The sequence below is a fragment of the Falco naumanni genome, chromosome 14 (genome assembly GCF_017639655.2).
Source record: "Falco naumanni isolate bFalNau1 chromosome 14, bFalNau1.pat, whole genome shotgun sequence".
Lineage (NCBI taxonomy): Eukaryota > Metazoa > Chordata > Aves > Falconiformes > Falconidae > Falco > Falco naumanni.
Window position 1 is genome coordinate 14,893,382 of NC_054067.1, and position 18,994 is coordinate 14,912,375.

At 46.0% G+C, this 18,994-nt stretch overlaps 1 protein-coding gene across 1 annotated transcript in view; it reads right to left on the reverse strand.

The window, feature by feature from the left end:
* GPC4 (glypican 4) overlaps positions 1-18,994 on the reverse strand; it is a 69,165-nt gene that overhangs the window by 31,440 nt on the left and 18,731 nt on the right. The window contains exon 2 of the mRNA XM_040614476.1: positions 6,120-6,278. Within this exon, the coding sequence (XP_040470410.1) occupies positions 6,120-6,278 (159 nt within the window). The remainder of the gene's footprint in view (positions 1-6,119; positions 6,279-18,994) is intronic.

The window sequence follows — 18,994 nt, forward strand, 5'->3', positions numbered from 1 at the left end:
TCGCTTTCTTCTAAGATAACTTGACCTCAGGATCTTTCTGAGCCTCCCAAAACAGAGGTTTGGTCCCCACAACTGTCAGACAAGCATCACCCTTCTCAACGAGCAAGACTAAAAACCACAGTGGTCTACGGACCTCCTTAAAAATCTCCAGATGGAGAGGAGGCAGTTAAGTGCAAACAAATAAACAAACTTCCACTGCAGAGACAGCAGACAATTTGTTTCATTATTGTTGCAGTGAGTGAGAAAGCACAAACAAAAGCCCACAAGTGGCATTTTCTAAAGGAAGCGTGTTGGTGGTTGCTCCCTCCTGCTTCTCCGAGATCACTCCACCCCTACACCTCTGGTAAGCACAGGTCTGAAAACAAGTCTGAAGGACTGGCTCTCAGCAACTGCTGCTTCTGCAAAACTTAAAGGATCTTCCCACTGTTTTCTGCCCTGGTTAGTATGAGGTTTGGTGCCATCCCTTTCCAGAGAGGAAAGGACAAGGCTGTGCCTTTATATCTAGACATGAGTGGCAACGGATAGACAAAACCACTCTATTATTTGTACGTTAATGATGCAGTCATCAGCGTACCTGCCAGGGGATGGGTTGTAATGGCAAGAGCTCTCTCCACCACACACAGATTTATTCAGAAGCACGAACACCACGCACCTCTGGCACAGTAGGCATCAAAGGTCCACCAGGTCTCTCCTCTCGGCGCTCCTGCTGTGCCACAATACCAGGAGCAGCCTCCTGCAGAGATGAATGTGCTGGCAGCCAGGACTAAGCCCACAGTCCTGGGTGCCATGGACATGGAGCAGGGGGGAGGACTGGCACACGAGCAGGATGAGGCATCAGGTCTCTGCTCTTGCAGGCAGTCTCCAAGAAAAGAGTTAATGCAAGATGAAGGTCCCCAAAGGGCAGTTATTTCAGTAAGGCAGAGAGCCCCTCTGGTCTGCCAGATTCTAACTATAGGAGCAGTAGGCTGGGCACCTGTGAGGCTTGTCTTTCACTGTTTGCATCACACTGCCTGGAGCAGCAGAGGGGAGACCACCAAAAGCTTTCCCTTGTCCCTTTGTCTCATTCCCAGTTATTAATGCTTCCCAGCCATTCATCCTACTGGCCCAACACACCTCCCTGCAAACTCCTACCTGGAGACAGCAGCTGGAAGCCAGGGGTTACCAATTCAGACATGACATTCCAGGGCATTTTGTCCCTAGTTTCAGAACAGTTTGGAAGGCATTTAGCCAATGCCCCTCCTTGACTAGTCACACGGACTCAGCCACAGCCTGTTACTGGAATTAATTCATGCACCCAGGAGTAAACACAGGGCTCACACCAGAAGATCAAGGCCACCCCATGATGCTTCAAAGAAGCACAGTACAACTGCACTTTACACCTGAGGCTACTCTGCCCAACATAAACACGGAACTCACAAACAGGGGTCCCTCTCCAGCCCCCCTGCCTGGTCCCCATGCAGCAGAGGGGTGGACGCACCACAGTTATGGGGACCCCTGGCCAGCTCCTGCTGCTTGGATTTGGTTTCATTCCACTCATTGCCCCAAAGGGGGTTTGTTTTACACTCCTGTATTTGTTTTATCTTAAATGCTAATGGAAAAGTCAGGAGGAGCAGACCAGAAACAGGACTCTGGGCATTTAATAGTTTCCCAGATGCTTGCTTGGGTTGTACCATTTTGTAAAAATCTTTCTGTTGCTTGGGTGCTGGGAACACCAAACCTACTGCCAGCCCAGCCCACAAACAGACCACCTCACACTGGAGAGTTCATCTCTTACATCATTCCCACACAACAAGAGTTGCAGAAGCTTGCTTGCCTCCCCCCGCAGAAAGGACAAGACTTGGTTTAAGTGCAACAGCAAAAGCACTTGTCAAATGCAGGGACAGGAGAATAAGCATCCACTTGCTGGACTCGGCCCCACAGGGCAGAGGCTCAGCAGCCACTCTGCTCACAGGGGTTTGGGGCTCTGTCCTCTCCAATCCCTCTGCAACCAGCCTACAAAAAAACTATTTTTCCCTTCATAAAAGGCCTAGCACAACAGCTAGGTCTTCTGGGAGATTCAGGAGGCATCTTTAATAAGAAAAAAACCCCCAAGAACATCTTACTTAGAAAGCAACAGAACAGCAGAAATGCTCAAGAAGAGTTATGGGCTATGTCCTGTCCCTGCTCCAATTCCTCAAAACAGCTGAACAATTTCCCCAAAGCACTGCTTGGCTAGCACAGACCCCAGTGTGGAAAACTTCAGCCTGAAAGGGCAAAAGAGGTGAAAGTTTGAGTTTAATGAATGGGACCAAGCATTTATGCAGTCTTAATGTCACCATTAATCCTATTAATGCTATTAATCCCTGGGAGAGGGAAGGGGAGAGCACTAACTGCTGAAGATGAGACAAGGCAAAAGAAATTTTAAAGGGGGAAGAAAAAAAAAAAAAAAAAAAAAAAAAAGGAAAGGCTTAGCTGCTATAGCTGCTTCTGTGGCATGAGATGTCACAGTCACACAGCTTTGTGGCTTTCCCACGGCTGTCATTGTCAGAGGGAGATGCTTACATAGTCAGAGAATCTCACCTGCTAGTTTCTAAACGCAGCCCATACACATATCTGAAATCAGGTATGCCAGAGAAACCAGCAAATTTTCACTTCTAAAAACATTAGCAATGGGGAATCCAACAACTCCCAAAGTATTTTTTATTTTATCAAAAAGGCATTTCCCTTACTCCTGAAAATATATATCTTACTGCTACACTGGGATTAGACTAGTGGTTTAAATCACAACAGGAGACCCCCCAGGAACATACATAGCTATACCGTAAGCAAGTATTTAGACAGGATATATACATTATGGGACTCCAAAGTTCCAGTTTTCTCCCAGTGTCTGCAAACCAAACAAATGCAGGAGGATCTGACGCTGTTGCATTACGCATTACGAGCCAAAATTACTTCTGGTCAGCCCTTTGGGGACGGATAATCAGCAGCTTGTTCCATGCTCCCGATTAAGAGGAGATAATCCATTTCTGTACAGCTTTGGTGTCAGATCAGAGCAATTCTGGCAACGGTTCCAAGAGCACACAGTGCTCCAGCAACAGCTGATGCAAACGCTCCAAAAGCCACAGGGCATCACAGCCTCCATCCAAAGGACATGCCGCCACTTGGACTATCCTTTTGCAGCAGCAACTGCTGCAAAGGTCAAGCACATAACGGAGGCAGCATGGGTTTGCTTCTCCTCTAGGACTGGAATGTCAAGGCTAAGAGATTAGCAGCCAGAGAACCCATAAAGATTCCCAAAATGCTGGAAGACACAGTTTGCTGCTTGAGCTGCATCCTGGAGTAGCCTTTCGCAGCATGGGCATGTGTCACCCTGCAAGAACGTTCATCCCACTTTCTGGGATGCCAGTTAAGCGAAGTAAATTTGGTCTCTGTAGTATCTTACCTGCTCAGTCCCCCTACACAGCTGTAGCACAGAGGATTTCTTGTTAAACAGAGGAAGGTGCACAGCTCATGAATAGCTTTGGCTACTAGTAATGAGGCAGCCCCAAAGAGCTGCAAACGCTAAAATCAGAGCATGGGCCCATGCACAGGAAAAGCTCTGGAGGGGATCACATGCTTTTCCAATCTCATCCCTAGAGGTCAGGACAAATATATGGGTCTTGATTGTCTCTCCTTCCTGTAGTTTGGGCACATCACATCAAAAAGTGTGGGAAGAATTACTTTGGACAAGAAGTCGTCAAACATGCAAGGCAGGACTGACCAGCTGATCCGATGACCAAGCACCAGGACCAAAGGAAGGGAACACCACACCACAGGCAGCTGATCACTCAATAGCAGGCTCTTGACCAAATGAAACTACCACAGCAGTCTAGGGCACAGCACTCCAAAATGTTTGCAGAAGAGTCTGAGGACCTCAGAGGGGAGACTCCACAATGAGCCCCAGCCACCAACAGGAGTGCTGCTGAAGATGTGCCTTAGGCCTCCAGGTGGCTGGGCTGGAGAGAGAGAAGCAGTCACTATTAAAAAAATTCCAAGAGGTAGATGGAGGACAATAATCAGTTAATCTCTGCTTCCACCCCAGGTAAGATTAAAGAATCCCTAAATTAGCTTTGTCTGCAGCAAATGAAGATTTAGATCTGATATTAGCAAACGCTCAGAGACAGGGCCATTAGGCTTTGGTACAAGCTGAGGAGGTTACGAATTCTCCTTCATTAGTTTTGTGCAGGGCAGAGAAACACCCTTCAGGGACAGGCTGGGCATAGTAAATCCAGCTTCTAGGAACAGTATCACACCATCCCCTTCCAGAGTTGCCTGTCAAGGACTCCCAGGGCTAAGACCAGGATGAGACCAGCACAGGGCATGCTGCGAGGGGCTGGTGGAAAAGCCATGCAGCACAAATTAACTAGCTCATACAGGGCTCCCTAGCAAAGCTCACCCATTTGGAAGCCTTGTGCTTTGACAGCTATCCAGCTCAGCTTAGCTTAATGTCCCCCTACCATCATGCAGCCCTGCAGCCATCTCTCACCCTACAAACGGGCAGACACACCTAGCAGTATGTCTGCACCACGTAAGGGATGCTAATACAGCGAACCATGCATGTTCTTTGTTTCAACACAGCATTTCAAAAACCCTCATCGTTCATTTAAGGTGAAGTAGATGCTGCTCATCTAGTCTCTTTGAAAGAGCTTATCTATGGGCTGGATTTCATTAAGTGTCTTGTTCTGCATTTAATAAGCTTGCAAGTCCAGACACTTCTGTTCTCTCTCTATCGCTCCTTTGGTGTACCAGCAGGTAGAGACAACAGAGGTTAAGAGAGAAATATTTAGCTAGCAGATTTAGATGCTATCAAGATGATTGCGTAATTCCTCTTTGACTCATTGCAATTTCATACCCAGGGACTTCTTCGCTCACCCTAGTGCTAATCTGTTTTGAAAGAAAGGGGCTGCAATAGTGTAGAGGAGGCCCTGGGAGGTTCAAGGCACAGACTTCAGGATGTTAGTAGAAAATCCATGTCGAACCAATGACCGAACAAGGGAAAGAAAGGTCCAGAGGAGCTGTGCAGTGGAATTGTCCTCTACTACCAGACAGCAATGATGACCTATGAGCAGAACAGTCTCAGCAATCTAGTCCACCTGACTCTTCAGATATTTCCATGTGCAACCAGGTGTTGCCTCATTACTCCAGCCAACAAGGACACACAGGCAGGAGCCTGATACTCTGCTCCTCCCCTCCAGGGGATGCCCACGCACAGGGGCTGCAGTGACTGGGAGCCCTGCAGTGCCTGCAGCACCCTGCAGGAACGGTCACAACCAAGAACTCAGCAGCAAAACTGAGACACACCGCTCAGACCTCATAAGGGTGCTGTGTCTGATGCCTGGGCATCAACTTCAACTCTTTGCAAGAGGCACTCCCAAAAGAAAGGCACCCGGCTGCAAGGTGGGTAACGCTGGGAAGGGGTGTGCCAGCTACCTCTGGAGGGGGATTCTTCCTGCAGCTCCCGTGAACTTGGCATGCCCTGCAGAGGCCCAGTCTGATGGGACACCGCTGCAGATCCCAAGGCAATTCTGAGACCAGTCATTTGCTTATCAGACAGCGTCACTTGAGCGATAGGAACTCAGCCAAGACTTTGTTCATTTTGCTTCTGATCCTGCATCACACTTGAACCCTCGGCCTCTGATAAACCACCTCTATTTATCTGCTGTACTGCTTAGCCCCAAAGGCTAAGTGAGATAGATACAAATCCTGTTGGTTCACAACACACTGGGAAAGATCAGCATTTTTGTGGATCAGGGCTGCAAGATGCGCGTATTACCATTACACATGCTGCAGGGACGTACCAACAAAACTAACTGCAATCTTACATTAAGAGCAGAATTTTTTTTTCAAATGATTAATCAGAAAGGAAGATCTCTCTCTTTGGGAAACACACAGGCATAATCAGCAGATATTTCTCTCTCACGGGATTGCAAAACAAGGCATGCTCTGCCCTCTGAGCCATGAACCATGAACTTTCCCAGCAAAGGGGGAGGCACAGCAGAATAACTACATAAAGAACAACAGGATGGGTGGTGGGTTTTGTTTGTTTGTTTGTTTTTTACATTTTATCCCAAGGAGAACAAGTTCAAGGTCTCTGCACTTACCATCAAACTTTTTGTATCGGGAACTAAACATGGTTTGTAGGTGATTGCTAAGCTCTACGACAGCGTTTCTGAAGTCGTGTTTACTCTGCTGGCTGTACTTCTCCTCCATTTCTTGAGAGCAGCATGTGTAGTCTTGAGAGCAGACTTTCAAGTGGTCACCTGAAAAGCAGTGAAGAAAACACCCCGAGTTAAAAAGGCCTCTCTATGCAAAGGCAAATAGGTCAGCTTACAAGGCAGGGGGCACGAGGACCTGCAGCCCCCTATCCTCCCAAGGGGACACAGCACACTTCCTCCCCCCTGCCACTGCAATTGCTGGACCAGGCATATCAAAACTCGATTCTGTAGAGGAATTTCATAGCTACACATGCAAACACCATGCGTTGTCTTTCTGCAACATTATAAAGTGTCCTCTTACTTATTCGGTTAATAAACAGAACAAACAGCTATCTTGCTCAGTATCATTTAAGAATGAGCAAATTGACCTGTATATACTATGATATCTTCTATGAAGTTTCTGCGGAGTATTTTAATTACTTCTAATTCATTCAGTGAATACACAATATAGTATCAATGGCAATGGTCCTTTTTGTACAAATAAATCCTTTTTTCTTCACAACCCGCCCCCCAGTTACCACAGGAACAATAATCTCTCCCAGAAGCACAGTTATCCCTGATACTAAAATATACTTGTTTTATGTAATGGCTTATGAAAAAGCTTTATATTTCCCAGCTTCTACGTTTACAGTTTTTTGTCATCATCCTGGGTGAAACTGGTGGATGTTTTTGGAGAATTCAAACAGATTTTTCTGCCTTCATCCTGAAAAATAATTCTCTCCTAAGGGTCACCTCGCAAACTGGTTTGGTCAGAGAATCATAAAGTGCTTCAGTATCTACCACAGCTCCACTTCAAAACTTCACAATTTGAATACAGGGTCTGGCCCCACATAATTCGCTTTTAGAGCCTCTTGCTGCAGTGTGGGATGAAGCTGTCCTCTTCTAGCACCACCAATAAAATGCTGCTGTCAAGTATTGCGGACCAAGATAAACTCTGTGTAGCAAACCTCAAGCTCCAACTTCTCTGACATGCCCCACAAGGCAGCACTGTCACAGGCAGGTGGGCTAATGATAAAGTGGTTCAAAATTTGGACAAATTGTGCAAATCTTTGTCAACGCTGAAGATATGATCAAAACAAGCAGTTAGGATGAGAAACTCATCCTTTCAAGTCAGATGGTATTTTAAAAGACACAGCTTACAAGTAAGCTGCTGCCTTCTCTCCCATTTCACACCCTGCTGCCAAACCGTACCCTGCATCCCAAAGAAGCAGATGGAGAAGCGAAGGCTCATCCCTACCTGCTTATATCCTGGAAGTCACCAAGAACCTTTTAACTACCACCAAGGTTCAGAGACTCACTACCAGAGTGCAAAGGACTTGTCAGCCCCTGCACAGAAAATAACATCTTCACGACAGGCCGCGAACCATGCACTTACTGAAGAACCATCCTACCTGCTAGAGAATCAAAAGTGGGTTCAGAGAAACAAAAGCAGATTCTGCACAGTGCAAACCAAAGCCTGCCCGTGACTAACACAAGCAGCTGCTGCTCTGTCTGCCCTGCACAAGATCTTGTAACATCATTTGCCCAGCTATTGAACCTTTGCATCACTTTGCATGACTTTATAGCCCAGAAATGTTGTATCTCTCCTTTCAGACACTTAAGGACCATTTTAAAATAAGATACAAATATTTTTTTATATATAGATACAGATATATATAGAGATAATTCCTAAGCACCCCTCCCCCTAAATCTAGTTTCCTTTTGTGCTACAGGGTTTGTTTGTTTTCCCTAGCATTACAGAGCGACCTTGACCGACAGATAATTCTGCCACAGCTGATTTATTGCACAAGACCATCCGCTGCTCTTGAATTACGGAAAGCTCGAAGTCTGTTATGGGAAGTGGCACTGGTCAGGCACAGCCTTCAGAAAACACAGACAAATCTCGCTATCTTCTTACAGATACATTTTTTCTTTCATGGACTCTGTTTCTTTCCGTCTCAGAGGAGCACCTCCAGCAGCAAATACACGGCACTAAGTGGCACAGCACAGAGGGATGCAGCTCTGTTTAGCTTGCTAACTCATTTAGAAGACGCACATCCATGATTTTCAAATCCTGCCCACCAATCCATCCCAGAGCATGCCTGGGCACTCCTCTATAAGCCTGCGTTACTAGAAAGCATTAAATAATAAAAAAGTGCCCGAGCACCACCACTTTATTCCACTTGGAATCTTTTTGCTTCAGTTCGAATACAGGACTATGGCTCTTTGACACAACGGGAAACAGCAGCAAAGCAATAATTAGAGCTCAAGTGACAGTTAGTTTCAAGGTGTCAAAATAATTTAGTTGCAAAACTCTTGTATGGGAGGGACTATGTTGGAAATATTTCACCTGAAACGTACTTCATGATTTCAGTACCATTTCCACAATGCATGCCTGCCTTTGGTTGTCACAATTTACATACTTCCCATTCTTTTGTACCGGAGTGGTAAGCCTCTACCCTACTTGGCACATTGAAACCTACTGATAGTGGGATTTCTTTTCCTAGTTACACTTTGCAGATACTTCTGAAGTTGTCCACAGATGCCCTAGGATCCCTGAAACTGTGGTTTTAACAACTACTCTGATTTATTTATGATAAACAAATAAACCCCCACAATATTTCACAAATACAAGTTAACAGTTTTGTATCTATTTATCCTATTAAACTAAAGTTACCATCCCACCTAATGTTACAGAGCAAAGCCATTTTTCTTTGATGCCTCTCATCCCAGATTTGCATGGTGCCTCCCCAGGACATACATGCAAAGCCAAGCAAGGAGAACTCTACTGATAGTAAATCAATCTTGCACAGATTCCATTTGGTTGATCATTAAGAAATTACGCTCCAAAATGTAACTCAGACATTCAAAAATGAATGACCAAGCAATCTAATTATGGAAGATATTTCTCAGTCTTGTCAGCACTATGTGGTCTTGGCTTGTGATCAAGAATTATATCTATCTGTCTGGAGCTGAGGAGCTCTGGCTACTCAGTGCTAATCGTAGGAGGATGCACTGTGTTACTCAGTGTTAAAAACCAGAAAGTTTAGGGCTGTGGGCTGCATTTCTTGCAGTTTTATTACACCACAGTGTGAGATACCAATGGAGAGTCACTGAAAGACACTGGGGGCCCCAGTTTTCCCACAGGAAGGGTTGTCTTTGGCACCTACACATCCCTGAGAAGATATCCTTGCTTGAGCAAAGAAACATGCACTGACATAATTCGCAAGAAACCTGATGTCTAGCCTTCATTTTAATATCGGCCAGCAAAGCTGATCTGTTCAGCATCCATCCACAGGACTCATTCCATGCCTGAGTCTGCAGGGAGAACAATGCAACAGTCCAGCATCCCATTGCCTGCTCAGGTGATGGATCCATCACACGCCCTTCAAAGAGCAGTTTTAGCATTGGGAACTGCTTACACCTCCACAGACAGACCCCGAAGCATGGCACTGTCAGACAACAGCTTCAAAACACAACAGTGCTACGGCCATGGTATGCAGAGGAATGAAAATGATGAAGCTTGGAAAGCAGCTGCTGCCAGTGGTCCACGTGAGCACAGACCGGTTATGCATGCAGAGAACACCAACCTAAAGCCGAGACCAAAGACAACACTCTTCATCTTTCCAACTGGCAGTGAACTCCTCCAAGGGGGAAAAAAAAAAAAAAAAGAGTGAAAAATACAAGCATTTAGGCCTACTTAAACAGAGATCTAATGTTTATGTATATTATGTAAAGAACACTCATGGTGTTCGCTCACTGTCAAGGACACATTCGGCAATAATTATTTCCCAAGTTAAAACTCATCAAACAATGCCCATACAAGGCAACTCTTCATCTACTGTTGAGTGTTAAAGACTCGGCAGCTTTTCTAATTTATCACCATGTGAGCACTGCAAAAATATAACTCTGCCACAGCTTCCTTTCAAGTTAGGCTTTTTATTGAATTGTTTGGCAGGGTGTGCAATCATCACATTGGGGGCTGCATGGCAAAAAGAGCTTAAGTAGCAGAGAATAACTCCAAATAAAAATCTACCGCATATGCACACCATCACTGCAGCTTGCCATGCATTTACAGCAGATCTTTCCCATGGCCTGTTGCAGCAAGACTTTTTCTCTATTTTATATTACATATGAATACAGAGGGAGAAATGAGGGACCAAAATTATGAAAGAAGCTTGCTCCTTGCCTAGTTAACAGCACACCTCTGGCGAACGGAGGCGGTGGTTTAAAGATAGAAATGCAATGGCACACGATGTTACCATCTGCACATGCAAGGAAATGTGCTCAGAAAGGTAATCTTGCAAACTTATGATTTAAGCCATTACAGAAACACCACATTTAGCAGACTCCAAGCACACAGAGTTTCTTCCAAATCAAGTAACTATTTTGCAGTTTTCATTGAATGAGTAAGTGTGCGGCGCAAACTCTGGGGCTCCGTGATCTTGAAAAGCAGTTCCCTTCACCAAACCATTTTCCAAGACCTTTTAAAAATGTTGTTTCTGGATGTCTAACATGCCTTCGCAGCTTGCTTCTCCTCACCTTGATCAAGTTCATACTTTAAGTATAGCTATCAGCAAAACTAGCTAAAGTTTCAGGAGTGGTTTGCTGTGAGACAGGGGAGGTTATTTCTTTAAAAGACTCCCATACGCAGCCTAACCCTTCATTGCAGCTCAGTAAACAAGCCAAATCAGTTTACAATCTGAGATGTTACTTTTGGGCTCTGCTCCCATATGAGAAAACAGGCTGGGGCAAGGGGGACCAGTTGAGGAGTGGGAGGTGAACACTGCTGGGGGACCAGTAGGCAGGGCTACCATTTCAGCCTTATGTTCTGCCTCTTCCCTCTAGCACACATGGGCTTGTGTCATCTTTTAAAAGAGTTTTATGACTTCCTCTGAACCAGCTACCAAAGGGATCCTGGACTGTAATGTCAGGCTCTAATCCGATTTCACACTAGACTTGCCATCTAATTATCACAGAATATTAGGCTTCCACCCATCATATATAATTGACATGCTACTGAGGCTTTACAAAAACCCCAACAAAGATGACAAGAAACACTAGCATCACCCCTGAGCACGGCTCTGCTGCTCCAGCCCCACATTAACAAGGGGCAAGAAGAAAGAAAAGCGTGAGCTTGAGATCAACTCCAGCGGAGTCATTGAGACAGACAAGGCTGCTGAACCATCCACCCAATCCGATCACTTTTAATTGTACCAAATATACCAAAATCTGCCCAGTTTTCCTGGCTACAAAATGAGCCAGGGATGCTCGGCACCTCCGGGAATGGACCATGATCTCTTGCTCATCTGCATCAGTGCCACAACTTCTACAGGCTACCGGCACAACCACACACCCCACAGCCACCACTGTCCCAGCCCTGCAAGGCAAGGCTGGGTCACTCAAATCACTGCTTATGCTGCTTTTAGATATCTGCTATCAAAGAGCACTACTAAAATGCAGATAGCACCTTGGCATATAAATATTTCCAGGTGAAAGGACACTAGGCTGCAAACACCAAAGGGAAGAAAAAAATCCTGCTCAGAGGTACACTGCAAACTCAAAATGACCCTACAGCCTCCTCCCCAGCTGTCACACACGCACACTGCTTGAAGGCATGCTTTTTACCTAGCATAAACAGCAAACTTTAATTTTTAGTTGATGACTCTCATCGGAGTATTCCTTTTTCACCTGGTGGTCAGTCTTCTGCACTTGCTTTAAAGCTGTGCTGTTGTGGGACTTGTTTATTTTACCAGGGAGAACACTCCTGTGGAGACAGTCACGTGCCAGCAAGTAGAGAGATAAAACAGCACTGAGGTCCTGCATCCACAAACGGCAACAGAGTTAGAAATTTCTAAGCTCACATCCTGCAAACACAGCACTGCTGGTACCCTATGGTTGGAGTGTGTCAAACTGGGTTGCGACATTTGGAAGTTGTATTTCCCTCAATGCTCCCAAGCACACGGTGCTATTTCCAGCCCAAACCACTATTTCAATTGCACACTTTGTGGAGAAGTGCTTTGAGCAGCATCCTTCCCACATCTATCACCATCAGACACAAAGTAACGTATCCCATTTCCAGTACAAATCATTTCCCATCCTAAAGGCCACCACCATGCAACCAGTCAGCTTTCCCTTCTCAAACACATTTCCAATTGCCATTGGGATCTCAAACCCAAAAAGCACCAGAAAAGAGTGAGCACCCCATGTACCCACACCCAGGTCCTTGCTGTGGAGGTCAGCAGCCAGCATTGTCTTCTAGCTGGGCACAGGGGCACCAGCTACAGAAGCCCTGGCCCTGAATTCAACCATCATGGATATCTGTCCCCACTCGCACCCCTTTCTTCCAACTGCCCAGGATTTTTTAGGCCAGAAAACATCCTCATGTGCAGCTGGCTCCCAAAGCTAACTGGTAGGGTTATGGAAATACTGCAATTCGGCAGCATGTGCCAGTGTGCAGCATATTTAACATCCCACTCAATTAGCAACCGTTTCATATAAATGGTTTATTTGCCTTATTAATGTTAAAGCCACTTGTTTCCCCTGCGCTTCCACTTAGGTTATTAATCAATGTGCATTTTGGTTTTCTGCTGATTACTCTAATGGCGCAGAAGAATTCCTCAGACTCACAGGGAAAGTTTATAATATTGAAATTATTTTTTTTTTTTTTTTGCAAACTTGTCAGGCAGTCAAAATACACTCTTTGATACGCAAACCAAAGCCCTTTCACCTACGCTTAACAACCGTGAACTATTTTCAGTCGAGCTTTACTGCATCTGTTAACTCAGCTGCTAATCCATCTTGCAAGCGCAGGGAACACCAGCGCACACAATATCTCAGTGACATATCTCCCTTCAACACAACAAATAATCCTAATTATTTCTATAGTACGTACCTACAGTTACTTAAAATATCGTACACAACCAAAGTCTGTCTGGCTTCTATTTTTCCATTTCGCTTTGTTGACAGCTGCGGGTTCCCAAATTTACTGCCAAGAGGGTCAGGGACTGAAGAGAACAAGAGAGATTTATATCCACGTGTGTACATTAAGCCAAATACACATTAGGAACCTTAATTTTCCACTGGAAAGAGCAACTTAGGACACAAAAAGGGCTCTTGCCTTCCACCCATTCAGGTCCAAATTAGCACTGCAAAGCTGGTCTTAGAGCTGATGACAGACTCAGGACCGAGTCTGGGCAAACACAGCCCATTGAGGCCAACCAGTGTGATTTTGGGACATCCCTCCTAGGGGGGGGAAGACAGGAAAGCCCTTCCCACGCTCCTAACGCAGCTCTTCAACCGTGAACAAAAAAGACCAAGACCTTGTCTCCACTCTCCGCAGGGCTGAAGAAGCATCACTGGTCAGCTGCAGCCCCCTCCTGCCCAGCTCTCCTACTGAGGTTGGGGCAATAGAGAGGTTCAGGTGGATGACCCCAAGGACCAAACTCGAACTCCCTACAGTGCATCAGAGCCTGGGACTACACCCTTTGCAGGTGATGTCCAGGTGAAGAGGATGTAGGGTCTCACCTTCAGCAGGGTTTTAAGAATTCATTTAAAGTTAAAACCCTACTCACCTGAGGAAAAATACCATCACCACCTCATTTCCACAGTGTAACGAACAATTTCCTTCCTGACAGGGTGGCCCGAATACTGCAAGGTTTTACACCCTGGAAAAATATGCCACGTTAGAGTGTGTTTTCATTCCAACAAACAGGATATTGAGTCAATTAGTGGCACACCAAACACAAACCAGACAGATGAAGATAATGCATTTCTGCAAACATCAAAAGAAAGAGAAACCACACAAAGACCTGAATATACAAATAAGGCAAGAGGGAAAAAAAACCCTACATAATTAAAATTATTTAAACAAACCTGGAGAGTAAAACACCTCTGGTTAACTAGAGGGCTCTCCCTGGCTCTAGCCAAGACAGAAACCTTCAATGAAAACCAGGAGTTGTTTCTTAATTAAAAAAAACAAAACAAAACAACCCTATTTGACATCACTGAGTGAGAACTTAGGAAATGCAAATTCTCTTTATTATCACTGAATTCTTTAGGCATGAAATAGTTTTTGTAATGTGTGTCTGCCTACATGCACTAAGTGAGACATGTTACACAACAGACAAGTTATGCTGAAAATTATCTTTGCTTTTTTTCCATTTCTCTGGCAAGGAGGATGGATACACAAGGCACAAGAGAGATCCATCTCCAGGATGGCCGACACAGGTAGTGCCCTGTCCCTCCATCAACCAAAGTACAGCTAGAAACGCCAACACTTCCAGTCAATAATTCTGAGTATACGTAAAAGGTAAGAATAAAAGTCATGATAAAACAAAAAAACAACCCTGCGCAGAGCCATTGATCAGATGTAAAAATTCAACAAAAGTCATCCAGCACATTTTACAGGGATAAGCCCCAAACACCCCACCAAGTATAATTTCATGCAATTAAAGAGTTGGGGGGGGGGGGGAGGGAAATCCATTAGGAACAGCAAATACACAGAATTACTGAAGCTTCCTGCACAAGGAACAGTAAATAGAAGAGATCTGGATGGGAGACAGTTACTTTCTTGGTAAGACTTCTAATTTTTTCCTCAAACTCCCCATTAAGGCGGCAAAACAAAGCCAAAAAACCTGCCTCTTTGGTTTTTTTCCATAAAGCTTCAGGCTATTTGCCAAAAAAGCAGCTTTTAACCAAAACAAATTCCACCACAAACACTGTCATTCGGACTGGAATATTTTTCCTTCTTAACAATATTGTCTCCCTTCAGTTTCAGCCCCTCCATCAGGGAGGCCGCCTGGTGCAGGAAGGCGCCACACATGGGCAGGCAGGAGAAGCAGGAACACACCACTGGCAACTTTGCCAGCAATGTTTCTTTTTTTCCTTTTCAAACATAGCCGATCCAGCATCAATGCACAAAAACACATTTCAGAGCCACACAGTAGTTTCTTGTGAGATGCACCTCACCTATTTGTGCCAACAGACTGGTCATCTGCTGGCAAGTCCCAGATCTGGCAGTAGATGACCCTCAAAAATTTCAGCAACATTTTGAGGTCATACAGTCCTAGTGATTCTGAAGATTATGCTTTATTTGGAAAAAACGCCAAACAAATGACCAAAACAAAACCCCTCAAAGTAAGGTGTTCATGGTTTTGTGGAAGCACTCTGTCTGACAGAGGTCTCTCCAGTTGAGAGCTGCACCACCACAGAAAGTTGCAGCTCTTTCCTAATGGTGGAACCAGCACATTTCAAAGCAAGAACCACTGTCCCAAGGTGCTGGTGCTGTGGCTATGTGGTCAACCTCCCTGAACATCCCACCTTTCCAATGTCGCCAGCTATGCAGGGGCTCCACAGAAGTGAAGTTTTCCTGCTTGTAAACGCAAAAACAAGCATGAACCATTGCACAAAGCAAAGCTACCATTTCCACATGTTAAAAGCACACCAACAGGAATAGAAGTACTAAGGGCATGTGAGCTGGAAGCTATGACCCAAGCAAAGTTTTTAAAAAAACGCACCAAAACTTAAAGATGTTTTTAATTCTTTAAATAAGAAGCAAAGCTTGTGAAATTCAGCCACAATTTCCTGTTTTTGACTTCAGATAAAATTTAAAAAATATCCCAGGCTTTATACAAACAATAATCTAATCTATAAATTGGAATGCAAGAGATGTTAAATTTCAGAGAGATTAATTCTGTATTGTGGGATCCAAAACAGGCACTGCAGAACCTGCTGCAACTCTGAGACCAACCTTACACAGAAGGGAAGGGGAAAAAAAAAAAACCACAAAACACAACACCAAGCTGCAAGCAACTCTATTGAAGAGCAGTATACAAATAAATAGGCAAATATCTGGGAAGTTGCAGGGTGTTTCTCATCCATGAGGAGACACCTCTTCTCCCTGCCTTGGGTGGTTTTGGACAGGGAGGACAGCGGGTGGCATGCAGGGGCTCGGTGCAGAGCCAGGACCACCTGAAAGCCCTAGGTAACATGGACAGGTGGTCTTCTTTTGCTCCCCTTGCAGTGACAGCAAAACCCACACAAGCCCCTCGCTCTGCACAGCTGCCAACAGCAGGGCTTACTTCCCACCCCGCAAAGGCAGCCTGGACCAGGGACCAGAGCACCGACTCCTTCTTCCCTTCCTCCTGCCACCCCACGTGCCACCGGCCACCCACCCAGGGCCACCCACCCACACTGCAGCACCCGGCACCACTGATCCCCAGGATCCCATGCCAGGAGCAGGGGTGGCGAGCCGAAGTGAGCCAGAGTATTGCCTGCTTGGGGTTTTGGGGGGGCAGTAGTTCAGATTTCTGGTAATTGAAAGCATAAACAAAAAGATGAAAAGCTTTAAGGGTTCGGGTGTAGCAAAGTCCAGCTATAACCCAACAGTTGGCTCATGCCAGGGAAGTGGGCACTCTCCCCTGTCTCTGCTCGTGCCCCAGAGGTGCCCTGTGAGCTTTGGGCTGCTTCTGTCAGCCATGGCTGAAGCCCAAGGGCCAGGGAGGAACAAGTTCGCTCACGCAGGTTGCCCATCCGCACCCGCCAAGAGCCACAGACAGTCCCGCCCCATGGCCCTGCCCTGCAGGTGCCACAGCCGCCACCCAGGCGAACAACAGAAGGGTTTACCAGGCTGGGAAGAGCACCAGCATTTCGAGACCAGCTGGATGTAATGTTCTTCCCAGGCCTGGTCTGGAAGAGATTCGCTCTCACCCAGCAGCACAGTGTCGGCACCCGGAGCCGTGCCCTTATCCCGCTGCGCTGCTGGCCTGGAGGGCCCAGCCTCGTGCAAACTCCACTTTCACAGAAATACAATGTGATCAGCTCTTTGATCTGGCGGCCCAGCTCCCTCAGGTCCCCCTTGATGGATGGCTGGCTCCAGCCAGCATTTCACGCCCCTTTGGCTCGCCAAGGACCAACCCTGAGGGCCTTCGCTCCCCAAATCCCCCCTCACTCAAGCTGAGAGATACCCATGGCCCAAGTAATGAGCCTGACCTGCGAGGGGCTGCAAGGTTCCCAAAACACCTTTGACAGAACCACACTGTTTCTGAAAACAAACTCCCTGGCATGCAATGTCCTCCAGGGAGAGAGAGGCCTGCAGGCAGCTCCAGCGCAGCCCCGGGCCGAGCGTCCCGCCATCGCAGGACATCAGCTCCCTGCACAACCTGACAGCTGTGCAACGCCAGCAAAAACAGCCCGGGCATGGCGAGAGCCGATCATCTGTAGGATGTTTCCCACCAACTGCAGAAATATTTGCTTGAACAGCCTTGAAGTCTTTAAGGAAGAACTCTACCTTTTTTTTCTTTCCCTTTTATCCCGCCCTTTCCTATCCACTATTTCCATTTCTCCATACAGCCAACTAAACCAACCTGACCCACCCAAGCCCTCCACGAACAGACCCAAACTACCAACCTTCCCCTCGCGGAACAGTCACCCCGCGTGGCCATATCCTGCTGCCCCTCTTCAGACAATTAGCCTTAATCCTCGTTAGTTCTGTACGTTTCCTTTAAATCCTGTTACCACATTCCTCCGCGCACTGGAGCACGGCTCAGCCGGCCGAGGCCTCCTTGGTGGCGGCGGCGGTGACCTCGCCGTGCCTCCCGGCTCCTGACCCGCCGGAGCTGCGCTGCTCCCAAGGGCTGAAACACTCCCCAACTAATCTATCTTCACTGATTAGTTCTTAATCAGGAAGGCAGACATGAACGAAAGGTGCAGATGAAAAGAGAAAGGGGGAGGGGGGCGGTCAACAAGGAAAAAAAAAAAAAAATATGGTTTTCTTCAAGGAAAGGTTCCCCTTTGCTGCTGCTTTAGGAGACCACTACGAAAACTTGCTCCAAAAGCAGCGTTTGAAGTGTAGCTACTTTCATATTTATAACATTTGAGTCACTCCAGAAAACCTCTGCCAAAGCAGGCCAAGTTGGACTACTACATTCATTTATTTTGGAAGTTTATCCAAGCCTTGGTTAAAGATAAACAGCGCGCTTGGATGTGAAAGAACATCAGAGCCGGGCTGCCAGAGCAGCGGGGAGCTTCCAGCCGCTTTGATAGCGCCAAGGCACGAGATGGTATCAGCGCAACCCAAAATGTACTTACTCCTTCCTGGAGAGGCACGGCAAAAAGCACCGGGAAGTTACTGCTTGTCCTTAGGAGGCATGCGTGCCATACTAACGTTATGCAAAGGATTCAGCTTTGAAATCTCAGGCACAATCAAGGCATTTAGACCTGACTCATTAATGGCTTACAGTTAATAGGCTGGAGCTTTAATTCCTCTGTCTGGGGGCTTGGGGGTATTTAAGCCAAATCTGTAAAAAAAAAAAAAAGTTATATATATTACAGCTGCACTATTGATCTCTTACTGCAGGTAGGAAGCACCTTCCAGTCCAAAACACCCTAAAAACCCAAAGTAAAACCAGACTTTATCAGGTCTCCACTGATTCCTAACCAAAGTAAGTGCGTCAGTATTCCTAAACCTGTTTCCAGCAGGGACATGGAAAAAAAAGTAATTGGTAACACGTCTTAACGCTCACTACTCAAACACGCCCAAGGAAAATCCTCCATGAAACAAAGGTTTTACAGAGTGTAATTCTCTCAAGAGCAGCACCTGCACTTCCAAGACTGCAAATTAAGTCTTTCAACTGAAATTTTAAGGCAACGCCAACACACCAAAACCCTGGATCTTTCTTGTGAAAAGCTGATCTAAAAACACATGGTTAACATATTGCCAAATTTGCGAGACACCCCGAAAGTGACGATGCGAACTTTTGGGACTTCAAATAAACAAATTT